The sequence below is a fragment of the Zingiber officinale genome, chromosome 1A, assembly GCF_018446385.1.
Source record: "Zingiber officinale cultivar Zhangliang chromosome 1A, Zo_v1.1, whole genome shotgun sequence".
Taxonomy (NCBI): Eukaryota; Viridiplantae; Streptophyta; class Magnoliopsida; order Zingiberales; family Zingiberaceae; genus Zingiber; species Zingiber officinale.
The window spans coordinates 191,090,592-191,104,799 of NC_055987.1; the positions used below are offsets into that span (position 1 = coordinate 191,090,592).

Consider the following 14,208-nt stretch of genomic DNA (forward strand, 5'->3'; position numbering starts at 1 on the left):
TCATCACGGGCATGCCTTCTTCTAATAAAGACTGGAAGTCCCATTTTTTCTATGTGCAGCTACTCGACCCTATGGTTTGGGCCACTGAGTGGCGTTTAGATCTTCCTCCTCTCTCTGGATTTAATGACCATTAGCACCATCCAGATTGCTTTGCTGCTTCTGAGAAATTGGATAGGGTGTAGCTCCAGCTCCCTTCCTTACTATGGGAGAGTGTGCTATATACCTTCGGGCTGAGTACAATCCGGACGCCCTTGACTGCACCTTTTGGTAAGATCAACCAACTCTTCCTTTATATCCTCACTAACTGAGGTATTTTCTTTTACCTGCAGAAATCATCATGTTCAGAGCTTTCACCTTTGACTCCTCCACTCTGCCTAGTGACATTCTGCGAAAATGTGGAAGAGAGATCACTTCCGGCCATGACGTTCCCCAGGCCAATGCCTTAACAGGAGGTTCGTCTCAACAAACGGGAGAATACGAGGTCCTTGAAGAAGAATCTCGCCCTTTAGTGGAACCTTCTGTCGTCGCTGCTGCTAGTGGAAAGACTGCTTCTTTAGCTTCAGAGCGCCCCTTGCGCCTTCAACGCAAAAGGTGATATGTTACTCCTTCAGTCTAGTCTTCCCCCAAGAGGTTGCCCATGCTACAGGTGTCTGCCCAGAACGCCGAAGACAAGACTCCTTCCTGGGCCAGCACTCTCGCCTCCTTGGAGGCTGCAGCCTCTTCTCCTATCCTTGCTCAAGTCACGAAGCAGATACCTTCCTGACTGAGAGATCAGCTCGCGACTTCTACGACTTCTCTGTCGCCCGCATCCTTAGCTCAGCCATCTTCTGCGGCTCTTGCACCTTCCTTCGACTCTAAGGACCGTTTCAAGGGGTGGTATGTATTCACTTCTTCCTTCCAACTGTCGTCCCTCTAAGTGCTGAGCCCCACTCCCTCTTCCAGTACTTCCATCAAGTGTGGCCAGGTACAGTTAAATGGCGCCCCGGCCGACTTATGGAAGAACACCACCAACTAGATTTTGGAATGCCCTCAGTTGGATTTATCCGATACATTTTCCTAACAGATGATGTCGATAAGTTTAGGTTCCTCCCCCCCTCTACATCTTTGAAATACTGCTGATTCGGTGCTCTTTGCAAACCTGTGTCATGGGATTGAGCATCTCTCAATTTCTAGCTGGTCTTTGCTGAGAGAATGAGTCCTTAAGGGCTCATATTCAAGAACTGACGTCTCCTACGACCGCAAGTCAAATTTTTGATCTGACGACACAAGTGAGTTTGCTACACTCCCACCTACAAATAGAAGAGGACCAAACTCAGATCGCTAGGAACCTGACCCGTGTTGAGTCTGACCAGGTGAAGTTCTTGGAGTCCACTTTGAAGACCAATGCGGCTAAGCTTAAGTCTGAAGGTCTGAGGCGCGTCCAAATCTTGGCCGATTTGGAGGCAAAGGAAACAGAGATTACCAACCTTTCCTCCCAACTACAGGACCTACAAGAGGCCCATGCCTCCCTACGGACCGACCTGGACACTAAAACGGTTGAATTGTTTGCCAGTGTCGATCGGGAGACAGCTCTTCAGAAACAAGTGGATGTAGCCTAGGCCACCATCAAGTCGATGCAAGTGGAGCTTTTGGCGGCCCAGACCAAGGCAACGTCCACATGCCAGGAACTAATCGGGGCTCAAGCTAACCTGAACAAGGTCCAGGAAGAGCTAAAAGAGTACCAGGCTGGAGAGGACTCTCGTCTTGTAGCTCACAAGACCTCCTTCTTAGCTTCTAAGGATTTTGGGGCTACAAGTGCTTCTAGATTTGCCTGAAAATCAGTTTATGAGGTTGGGTCGTTCACCTCTAAAATTAGTTGGATCGTAAGAACTAGATACTTGAATTCTAATATATATATGAGGTTTAGAACTAGAGTTGCACATAGGAGCGTAGCCAGGAATTTCAATTAGGGGAGGGGCGAATTCAATAAATTTGAAAAAAATTAATACAACACAAAATGTATAATAAAGATCATATATTAACTTTATATGTTTTTACAATATCACTCTTCAAGATTTCATACTTTGAAAATGTCAAATAATAACTTCATTGTCAACGATATCAAACACATCCGGCTCAATATATGGTATCAAATAATCATTTACCATATCATCTCCCAACCAATTTCGAAGTGAGATTTTGGTTATTTTCATTGCTGAAAACACTCTCTACAGTTGCAATTGCAACAGATAATAGCAATGCTAACTTCAAAAGTAAATATATTAAAGGATACAGTCGATGTTTCTTCAATTGAACTATCCTTTTAGCAAGCTTGCTAATCCCCACAACCTTAGAGAATTGATTTTTACTCCTCATCTCAAAAATAAAGCTATCATGTTAGAGATGCATTAACTCTATCAAGAAAAAAATTAGATGGATAGAACTGAGCAAAATGAAGTAATTTTCTCTTATCATAAGCAGAAAATGAATTTGATAGATCAAGACAAGTCATATATAACAACAACTCCGTGTTCACTTCATTAAAGTGACTGTTCAACTCTTGAAGTTGTAAATCTATCACTTTATAAAATATTTCAACACGATAATAATGAAGATTTGTCTTTCCTTCAATATTTCGTCATGATCTCCCATGAAAGATGAACAAGTCTTCCATGTGCAGCGTGACTACCTTATATTTAACACAAAATAAAGAAATTTCATTCAGTAACAAATTTCAACCATCACCTTTCATGCTTTGCAGTTGATGTTTGTTTGATCTTATAGGAATTATGACATTTACAACATCTTGATCTTTTCTTTGTAAAGCTTGTGACAAATCATTCATGACTCCCAAGATATTCTTCATTAAGTGCATCTGAAATATAAATCCATATTTTCAAATCAATTCCAACAATTTATTTGCTTGCGCCCTTTGCTTGTGATCTTTTACTTCCTCTTCAACAAATAAAAGGACATCAATAATTGAAGGATACAAGCATATCCAACTCAACAATATATTATAATGTGAACCCTAATGTGTGCTCCCAATTCTTTTGAATGTCTTCTCTTGATTCATACCTTGTCCAGTGAAGATATCACAATTGCAAATTCCTTTAATAAATTTTCCAAATTGTTTCTCACGAAATATATCTCTTCGCTTGCATGATGCTTCAACAATATTGTTCAATTGTGCAACCACATAAAAAAAGTAGAAATCCTCATGTGATTTTCAACAATAGCTACAAGTGTAAGTTGCAGTTGATAAGCAAAACAATGAATATAGTAAGTAGATTTGTTCTCCATCATAATTAAGCTTGTTAAGCCATTGGATTCTCCTCTCATATTGCTAGCTCCATCATATCCTTGCTCCCTCAAATTAGATATAGATAATCTATGTTGGCACAACAAAAGAATCAATAGCAGTGTTAAGTGATAAGGTAGTAATGTCGCTTACATGTACAATGCCTAGAAAGCGTTCAACAATATTTCCCGTTTCATCTACAAACCAAAAGACAACTTCCATTTGTTATTTAACAGATATATCACAAGCCTCATCAACAATATAGTAAATAATTTATCACCAAAATCTCTAAGAATATAATTAGTGGTTAAATAGACAATAAATCTGATAATATCTTGTTGAATATCAGGCAATATCAGTTTGAGGTTTGAGGGAGCATTGTCTAGTGCAACTCTATTGATATTCTCATTATCGTCAGCAAGAAATCTTAACAATTCAAGAAATTACCAAGGTTGAGTGAGTCTGTTGATTCATCATAACCACAAAATGCTAATCTTGATGCATAAGAAGTCTTATGCAATTAATTGATACTATCAAATGAACACGATAATCAACTATTACCTGATTAGATTGATTGACCAAACAAATTTTAATATGTTGATTTTTATTCATTAAGTCATAAGCTGCTATATATTATACACCTATTGTGGATGCTGCTTTGATTTCCAACATGTTCATGAAAATTTTATTTCTTTCTCCAATTTTTAAATCCCTTGGTAATAAAAGAATCATCACCACTTTGACCACCATGATTCGTTTTGAATAATTAATAGCAATAAAGACAGAATATCACATCTTTTGCAATATTGTATTCTAGCCAATTAAGATGAAGATTAAACCATATAGCTTGAAATCTTCGTTCTCCTTTAGACAAGAATGCTAAGAAAATTCATGATTCTTAGGCTGAAAAAGATCTTTTTGCAACTAGTAATGTCGAATAATCTTCCTTTCATTAATATTATACTCAAAGATGTACTATCTTAGCCCAGAATCACTAGAATACTCATTTGAGCCAGTATTAGAAGGAGGTGGTGGAGGAGGCGGAGGAGGGGGAGGTGGTGGAGAGGGAGATGACTTATTTGAAGTAAGTTCATCTCATATTTTTTAAAAATATCTCAACATTATTATTTCACCTAATTTATCATCAACATAATATTTTAGAAATATAATTACCTAATTTAATGACTATCTTTTTTTTCCAACAATTCATATTAAAAAATAAATGATAAACAAAATTGATAGAATTGACTTGAGAGTTAATGACCTCTTATTTTTTATACATATAGGTAGAGATACTAAGTCAAATATTTACATTATAAAAATATATTTTTCTAGTTATATAACTATCCAATTTTAATTCTTATCATAAAGATGATTCCTTCCATATACATGTGGTTATTATAGATATTCATGTAAATTATATGATGAGTCTATCCATACAATAAATGATGTGATTTAATTGATCAAATTTTTATATAACCGTCAATGAAATTGACCTTCATATAACAAATCAAACATCAAATACATGAAAGATCTCAATATATGTAAATATTTGGCATACTTGACTAGCAAACAAAAAAATGAATACATGAAAAATTCACACTATATGTTTTTTCAATACTTAAATATGTAATCGAAAGAGATCAAACAAGAAAACTTCATCTCAATCAAAAGATGTTTGTTGCGGAGTGCCGGTGAAGTGATGACAACAACATTGGCAGCAAACGACAACGACACTATAACACCCCGGTCCGACCCCACTTGGATCGAACCGGAAACACCACCAGAATCGCTCATCGGGTTGATAACTATCTCCACAGACCACCGTAGATCCTTTCAGCATGCTCTATCCTCACTCGCACGCCTCTTGGATAACTAGCTCCACAGACCACTATAGATCCTTTCAGCATGCTCTGTCCTCACTCGCACGCCTCTTGGAAAACTTCCCAGGAGGTCACCCATCCTCAGATTTCTCCAAGCCAAGCATGCTTAACTTTAGAGTTCTTAAGTTTGGGCTTCCGAAAAGGAAGGTGCACCTTAGTGATATGGATAATACCATCTAATCTTTTATGTCATACTTAACCTTCCAGGGTGCATGCAAGTGAGGACAAAGCACGCTGAAAGGACCTTCGGTGGTCTGTGGAGCTAGTAATCAACCCGATGGGCAATTCTGGTGGCGTTCCCGGTTCGGCTCGGGTGGAACCCACCTAGGTCGAGACGTTACAGACACTGGAAGTAGCGTGCAATGATAGTTACGTGGATGACAACGGGATTTTGAGTGCAAAATTAGGATTAGGGGAAGAATAAGAAGGAAATTAGAGGAGAAAGAAGAACATGTAATAGAGAAAAAGGGGAAGGGGATTAGGGGAGAAAGAATAAAATGAAAGAGGGGAAAAAAGTTCAAGTTTCAACAGAAGGGGAAAAAAAACTTCAATGGTAAGAAAGGGAAAAAAACTTCTATGGCGAGAAATAGAGAAAGGGGAAAAAAAAACTTTAGCAATACGGGAGAGAGAAAACAAAGGGATCGGTTGAGATTTTAAATGATTTTTTTAAAACAGTCTAGAGACTTTTAGAATTTATAACTAAATCTTTTTTTTAAAAAAAAATTCTTCCCAATTGATTCAACACATTGCAATGCACTGTGCTTCGCTAAAACCTTCTTCCAATCGATCACTTGGGTTCAAGATGAATCGATCACTTGATTGATTCACCATGCACTTCGCGAAGAGATGTGCTCAATCGATCAGCTGGTCGATTGACACATGTCTCAATTGATCATCTGATCGATTACCCAACCCTAACTTACTTAACCTAAGTCTAGGGTTCCCTTGCCCAATCTCCGGTTAACTGTGACTTGTTGGGATTTTTTCACCAAGTATCCAGTCAATTTTTTGACCCACTTAGACTTTGCTAACTTTCTATTGGACTTTCGATCACCAAGTACGGTCCTCCTTTATCCATATGAATTTTCCTCTTGTCTAACCGCAATTAGGACTTTACCTTGCCAACGTGTGACTTCCCTTAACCCACTTAGACTTCCCATTACCTAACTATATTTAGGGTTTTCCTTTGGCAACATGTGATCCTCCTTGATCCACTTGGACTTTGCTTGCCTAACTATAGTTAAGACCTTCCTTGCCAACGTACGGTCCTCCTTGATTCACTTGGACTTTCCTTTGCCTAACCATATTTAGGACTTTCCTTTGCCAATGTGCGATCCTCCTTAACCCACTTAGACTTTCCTTTGCCTAACTACAGTTAAGACTTTCTTTGTGAACGTACGGTCCTTCTTGATTCACTTGGACTTTCCTTGCTAAAGTGCAGTCCTCCCTAACCCACTTAGACTTTCCCTTTGCCTAACCCTCGAGTCAGGACTTGCCTTGCCTTTATTATCCAACAAAATATTGCTCTTGCCTAATCTTTAGTTAGGATTTTACGAGTCAATACCTGTCCTCCTCGACTTACTTGACCTTTCTCACATATTGTCTAACATATTATTCAAACATGTTATCCATAACATATTTTCTAAATATCAAAACTTAAGTTCGAATCTACTAAAACTTAATTAAATTTATCAACCTTAACTCGAGAGACGATTACACCAACAATCTCCAATAAAAACCTCTAAGTGATCACTTTTTTTGTAATCCAATTTATAACATGCAATTCATTTTACATCAATTTAAAAAAAAAAATGAATGTTGACTATTCTTCTTAAATTATAAACTTTAAAACTCACATCGATTTAAGTTATTTTATTATTTTTTTTAATTTTATAAATCTTTTAAAGCTTACAATTTTATAAATCTCTTAAATATCTTACATTAGATATGCCCTACTTCTTGGATCATGATATAGCATGAGCATGTAATTAATTGGTCCAAGCCGCAAGCCCCGTACCTATTGAGGAATGTAACACAATTTGTTACACTGGGGGCGAACGTATTAATCTTTTGTCATGAATGTAATACAATTTGAAATTAATCATTTGAATTCCTTATTCCACGGCTTCCATAAAAGGACCCCCAAAAAATCTCTAGATCTAAAATAACCAATTTTATATTGCAACCCAATATTTTTCTCTCCTTAAATTGTTCATTTGCTAATGATTTTTTAAGCTGCGAGAAACTTAAAGATTAAAAATATATACGAAATCATACATTTCAAAAACCATAAACATGTTTTTTTAAAAACAAAAACACTGCATCTAATATACATACAAATGTTTTTAACATAAAACTGATTATAGACTAACTAATTAATGAAGTTTGAGGGAGGCTGCCAATATAATCGGACCCAAGTCTTGTCGATGCTAAAGGAATTCGGACAATTCAGAATTTTTCTGAACCATTTTCGTTCCAAAAACAATGCCGGAATGCAGCAATGGTAAAAGTAGACATTAAACCTCTGCAAATTTCGTTCTTCAAACATTCTCCGATAGTAGGCTTCAAACTCTGGATCTCGAAATATGTTGTCATCTGTAAAATATATAGAATTAGGCGTTAAGTGTGGAAAATCACAAGCAGACAAGCAAAGTGGTTTGCGGCCGCCTAAGAAGACGATCAAGTCTCCCAAGTCATCCTTCGTTTCTTCTCTTTGAAGAATCTGCTTATCCATCATGTCGCCTTTTAAGTAGTTAACAAGCTCTACCATGTCCATCGTTTGTTCTAGTCTTTTACTTGGCTTCTGCTCATCATCTATCACCACCCTGCGCACCTTGAATGATATGGTCTTAGCAGTTTTTGTATCTTTCTCCCTCCAAATACTCAAAAGATCCCCTTGAGGAGTTTCAAACAAGTAGCGTAAGAGCACGTTAGAACTTGCACCTTGATCGACCACTCTAAATCTGGGCATCTCGCCATGTTGAATTTGGGCTAAGTCACAAACATACACTGCCGGAAATGAAAGGGCACTCATATACAGTTTTCCTTGATGGAAGACCATATTTTCAATTAAAATGGGGTTATTTAAGTCGAACCATATCTCGTCGCCGGAGCGGGTAAAATAGATTCTTCCGGGAGGATACTGGATGAGCGCCACGGTGTAGCCATCTCCGAGCGACGGATCAGCAGATAGGATGGCTTTGAGGTGAACCTGTTCTAGACAGTCGATATAATTGTTTCCACACCGTACCTGCCCGTCGTACACTGGTATCGGCATCTCGAAGCCGATTAGGCATCCTGCAGTGTCGCGGATGGGGTGGGTGTGCTCGGAGGGGAAGACGCGGCTCAGGCGAGGGAGGTCGATCTGCGCGCCGGTGATCGGGTTCAGCAGTTGCAGCCGGAGGCGGACGTCGATCGTGATGATCCAACCGTGAGCAGAGCCGAGGAAGATTCGGTCGCTTATGGGAGGGTCCGGGACGGGGATGGTGTACTCCCTTCGCTCGTCCAAGGCGTAGAAGGTGATGGCGGATGGGTCGACCTTGGGATTGTGGTAGAGCACGAGCCAGGGGCTCTGCCCGCGAAACTTAAAGCATCTGCCGCGCGTGGAAAGATCGCAGACGGCGGCCGACCACGAAACACAGACGGCCATTGAGCGGAGAAATTGAGGAAGGGAGAGTTTGGAGAAGACGAGGGAGAAGAGATCCAGCGGCAGATCAGACCAGCCGCGGCCAACCATGGGACGTGAATGTGGCGGCGATAAGGCAGGCGACGGCTTCTTTCCCCGGATTTTATAATTTTGTTATAGGGATTTCTTTCCAAATTTTACTCAATAATCCTGATTTTTTCCCCTCAAATTCAAGATCACCTGTGTGATTTTATAGAAAAAAATTACAGAGAAATAAAGTTGCTAAATTTATCTTAAATTTGACACACGAATAAACAAACTCCAAATTTGGTAAATAGGGATTGTTCCTGCACCAAAGACTCTCGGAAGAAGAAGGGAGGAACCATCTCACCAGAAGAATTTGGAGAAACTCTGAAACTGAAACAAGGGTTAGAATGACGCACGGTCCAGAGCTGCAAAGCACAGTGAGTTAATCAATTTTCGTCCTGGTTAGTAGGTTTTGAGCTTGCCTATCTTTGACTTTTCCATTCATATAGGTAGATATCTTAACTTATGAAAAACACATGGAGATTCTGCGGCTGCCACACCATCAGAGGGACTTGTTCTTCACTTTCTTCTTCCACCTCATTGTCTTAAAAAGGACTTCGTCAGGATTTTCTCTTGCCTTCTCACTACCAACCCCGTCGGTCTTTTCCTCTTCCCTTAGGATTATGCTGCTATACCAGCATTGCCGGAACAATTCACCATTCAACACCGAGTCAGAAACTTGGAGAGAAGCCTGGGCATGGCTGAGTGGTTAGATTCGTATTCAATTTACTAATTTACCTCTTTACATTTAATCATAAAATCTGCTGTGTAGCAAAGACCTTTTGTAGAAAAGGACCTTGGAAAGAAAAAGTACCCGAAATAATTTTCCCATCCTTTCCAAATGATAAAAAAAAATAAATAAATACAACGGCTCTTTCGATCTGCAAATAAGAAAAAGTTACAAAATTTTTAAATGTTAAAGTACGATGGTACTCGACTTCGTAAAAACGATGAGATATCATCATTCTGCCCGCTATTAAATTGCATCACTACAAGATATATATATATATATATATATATATATATATATATATATATATATATATATATATATATATAGTAGAATGATGATATCTCATCGTTTTGATGAAGTCGAGGCTAGAGTTAGACTCTTTCTTTTTAAAATGAATTTGCCCAGCACACAATGCTCATGGAACACGACAATCATATACAATGATTGTATATTGCGATAGCAGCACTGCAAATCGCATGACCTCTGAACCGAGAAGCTTCTTGAACTCTCAAATACAAGTATGGATTGCAATACTTGCTTTGCTTGGAAGGAATTGAGTGATTGAAATGAGGATGTGAGGAACCTTATTTATACTAAATGAAAGGGTATAAGAATCTCTTGGTTCAATTAGATCTCATCCATCCATTTGAATTGAATGATGTAGTTCACATCCTTTCCTACGAGACACATTACCTCTTCATTAGATGTCACCCTTTAGAAATCAATGAATGAGATTTAGTCATCCAAAGGACACTTAAACCTTTTAAGTTGAATGAACAAGATTTGTCAATCTTGATCCAACAATCAAGATTTAATTTCTCATTCACATTAAATTTTCATCAATCTCTCATATAAATAAAAATTAATGCATGCATGTTATCGTGTAAGGAGAGTTCAATCGAAAAATTATTACATCAGGAGATGTAGCTTGTGACATTGAACCTTCCAAGTAGAATACTATTGAATTTACTAAGCTACTTAGTGAATATGATGTCTTGAACTACTCAGCCATTTGTGTAAACTTAGACAATGGTACATACACAATAACTTTTCTCACTTCTTTATAGTTCTCACTATTTTGTCCGTTTTGGTCATGGACAACATCTTAGATTCATAGGTATTTCATTGATGTGGCTCGTCTTCATACTTATATAGGTGACCTCCCACTACAAAAAATACTATTATTACTGACTGAATATTCCGTCGGTATTTGGCATTACCGATGGAATACCGACTGAATTCATGGTATCGGAAGTATTTCGGTCAGCATTCACTTTACCGACGGAAAGGTATATCCGTCGGTAATTACCGACGGAATTATATTTTCCGTCAGTATATTACCGACTGCAATTTTTACCCGTCGGTAAAAAAACAAACGGTGGTAAACGGAGATTCCCGATGGAATCCCTGATCCCATCGGTATATTCCGACGGAATAAGCGATTCCGTCGGGAATAGGCCGACGGAATCACTGATTCTGTCGGGCCTCACCGACGGAATCACCTATTCCGTCGGTAATTACCGACGGAATAAGTGATTCCGTCGGCGATATATCGTAAAAAAGTAACTGTTCTTTCGATATTTTACCGACGGAAACTATAATTCCGTCGGTAAAAAACTGAAAAAAATTTAAAATCCAGCCCCTGTTTTACTCGTTTCCCATATACAATTTTAATATAAATACAAACCATCACAAGCGATGACATCACAAACACAATCCACACAATATATTAACAACATACAACAACAAAATCACAATATAAATCAATCCACAATCTCCAAAATACAACATACAACAAATACATAAACATAACTGAAGGACAAATAGAAAATCTTCAAAATATAATAAAATCTAAGTATCAAGTTCTCACAATCATAAGAATCTAAAAGTATATAAGTGAACGACAAATACAAAATATCCAAAATACATACTATGATACATCACCTATACATATATCCAAATATAATTCTGTAAAAGTCAAATACAATAGATTATGATTAGAATAAATCGATGCAAATGTAATATAACTCAAACATTGTTATATATAACTAATTTTACTTGTAAAAAAAATACCTGGATTATATTTTGGATAACCAATAATAGTGGTGATGATGAATGTATCAGTATGAACTCCTGAAAAATGTAAAACACTTTAAGATAAGCATCTAATAATATCCCAATAGAATAAATATATTTGGCTTAATGAATTTCTAAAAAATTCTAAAAAAAATCAAGTTATAGTTAAACATATCTCAAAAAAATCTAATCATCAGCGGGGTCTGATGGGTCTCGGGCTCCTCTGATTGGGACTGCTGTGATGGGTTCCATCGTGCAATGATTGCTTGCATCTGGGCCAATGCTTGCTCTTGTGCAACCCACTTCTTCTCCCACCTCTGATCCATGGTAGTCATTTGAGTCTTCAAGTATTGGTTTTCTTTTCTTAATGACTCCACCTCAGAAGAAGAAGAAGAGGAACTCGCATGACCCCTAGGAGTCCTCAAGCGATCAAATACCACCTTGGCATGAGAGCCAAGGTCGTAGAGGGAGGAGTTCTTTGTCCTTCCACCCACAACATCATAATAAATTTCATTTATTTCCTGGGTGGATAGATCCTGTGACTCCCCTCCCTCTACTGGTGGCTGAGATGTCTGAGCAACCCTGCTTGTCATTTCCTTCTGTGTAGAAAAAATATACAATTTATATCTTATACATAATTATTAAAGCTAATTAATCATTATTAAAGATTAAATATAAATTACAAGTTAATAATTCAAACCCCAATGTTCTTTGATCGATCATCAACATATGTGTCATCCTTTCTCTGGTGAGTCTTGGGAAAGACCTCTAAGCAAGTGGGTTGTCTTTCTAAAGAACACTCCTGCATGCACAAATAAGTTTGGCTAAAATTATACAAGTTCATTAATAAACAAAAATTTAATTTATATAACTTTAAATTAAAATCACCAGATCCATAGCGTGCTCAACAATAGATCGAGATCCTAATGTATGCCGAGCAGATTCGGTACTCGGGCCACCTGGCTCTGTATTCCTATTCGCTCGAGCTTTTAGAGCCTTTGTCTGCCATCTTTCTGCAGACCAAGTGGCCGTCCATGCACTCCAAATCTCGTCGGATACATAAGCAGGTCGTGTGCCATCCTTTCTCACATAGTATAATAGGTCTTTGTATAACTTGGCACAATAAATATTCCAAGTTTTTGCAAATTCTACCTCGTGCCCCTCCTCCCATGTATATTTTTTCTGCAATTTAAAAATAAAATTTTAGTATATTAAAGGATAAATATAATGTACATATTCAATTTACTTACCACAAATTCTTGATAATAGAAATCCTTAGTTGCAGCATTTACATGTGTCCATGTAGTCCCAGATATGCAGACTCTTTCCTTAAATTTCCGTGTGATATATGTGGATACTCAATGGCCGTCGGGAGTAAACCTACATATAAGCAATATTAAGACATAAGATATATGTTATAAATAAAGAACTTGAATTACTAATAATAAAAAAAATACTTATGACTCTCCAACAACCCTAAGGACGGTGGATCCACGGAGTGGTGCTGGAAGATATGTCATGATACCTTATATCTACAAAAATATATTACAGCACATCATAATAAGTCTTTAATAACATGATAAATAAGCAACAAAACATGATTAAAGCATAACTTACTAGATGAATAATAATGCTAAAATTTAATCAATGCTAGACTCTGGAAGCATTTCTACTCAACATTAACAGTTTGTAAGTCGTTGTCACAAGACTCTGTTAGTTCAACAAAATCCTCACTGCTGGATTTCTCTCCATCATCTATCTCCTCGTCAGTGGCATTACCATCTACAAGTAATTGTGATGTAGATTGGAGTTGTGAATCAACCGAATGTCTCTCTACTTCGTCATTCTGAAATGCATCATGGTTTTGAGCAGTAATAGTGTTCGACATTTCTATGGTAGAGCTAGACTTCAATCGACAAACAGACAACCATTCACTAGCTCTTCTTCTCTTCGTAGGATATTCAAGATAAACAACCTGACCCGCTTGTATTGCAAAAATGAAAGGTTCAAACTTATTGAACCTTCTGTTTGCATTAACCTATACTAAATTATAATTTGGATGTATTCTGGTACCTGTTCTTGGGGTTGGATCATACCATGAACATTGAACAACACACACCTTTTTATCGGTAATTCAGGATACTCAACCTCTATAATTTCCTCAAGTCTACCATAGTAATCAAACTCAGTGTTATTGGTGTCGATAGATCCTTTAATGCAGACACCAGAATTAAAAGTTAATCTCTGCAAATCTTGTTGTCTCACATGGAATTTGAGACTATTAACATAATAACCTGAATAGACCATTATTTGGCGTAGGGGTCTAGATGCAAGATTCAATATTCTATCATCTTGTACATTAGATATTCTTCGGTCTTTCACCTATCAAAATAGTAATAAGAAAAATTAGGGCCGAACTTATTTTAATAAAGAATTATGAAAATTTCTCTAACTCACATATATTTGAAACCATAATGTAAATTCGGTCTCTAACTTTTCAGCAACCTCACTTGCAGTCATTGAT

The 14,208-nt window shown here is 37.5% G+C and overlaps 1 protein-coding gene across 3 annotated transcripts; it reads right to left on the reverse strand.

Moving 5' to 3' along the window:
* Positions 1-7,483: 7,483 nt before the first annotated feature.
* On the reverse strand, positions 7,484-9,298 carry LOC122013773 (probable F-box protein At4g22060). Of its 3 annotated transcripts, XR_006120599.1 has the most exons (3): positions 8,259-9,289; positions 8,107-8,172; positions 7,860-7,988 (listed from the first exon to the last, which is right to left on the reverse strand). XR_006120599.1 is itself a non-coding variant. In XM_042570004.1 (2 exons), the coding sequence occupies exon 2, from the start codon at positions 8,897-8,899 to the stop codon at positions 7,535-7,537; it is 1,365 nt and encodes a 454-aa protein (XP_042425938.1). In that variant the 5' UTR covers positions 8,900-9,028; positions 9,180-9,298; the 3' UTR covers positions 7,484-7,534. The 3 variants fall into 3 exon arrangements, 2 of the variants coding, with proteins under 2 accessions (XP_042425938.1, XP_042425946.1); XM_042570004.1 differs by having other exon boundaries at positions 7,484-9,028; positions 9,180-9,298; XM_042570012.1 differs by having other exon boundaries at positions 8,107-9,289.
* Between the last annotated feature and the right edge of the window lie 4,910 nt (positions 9,299-14,208).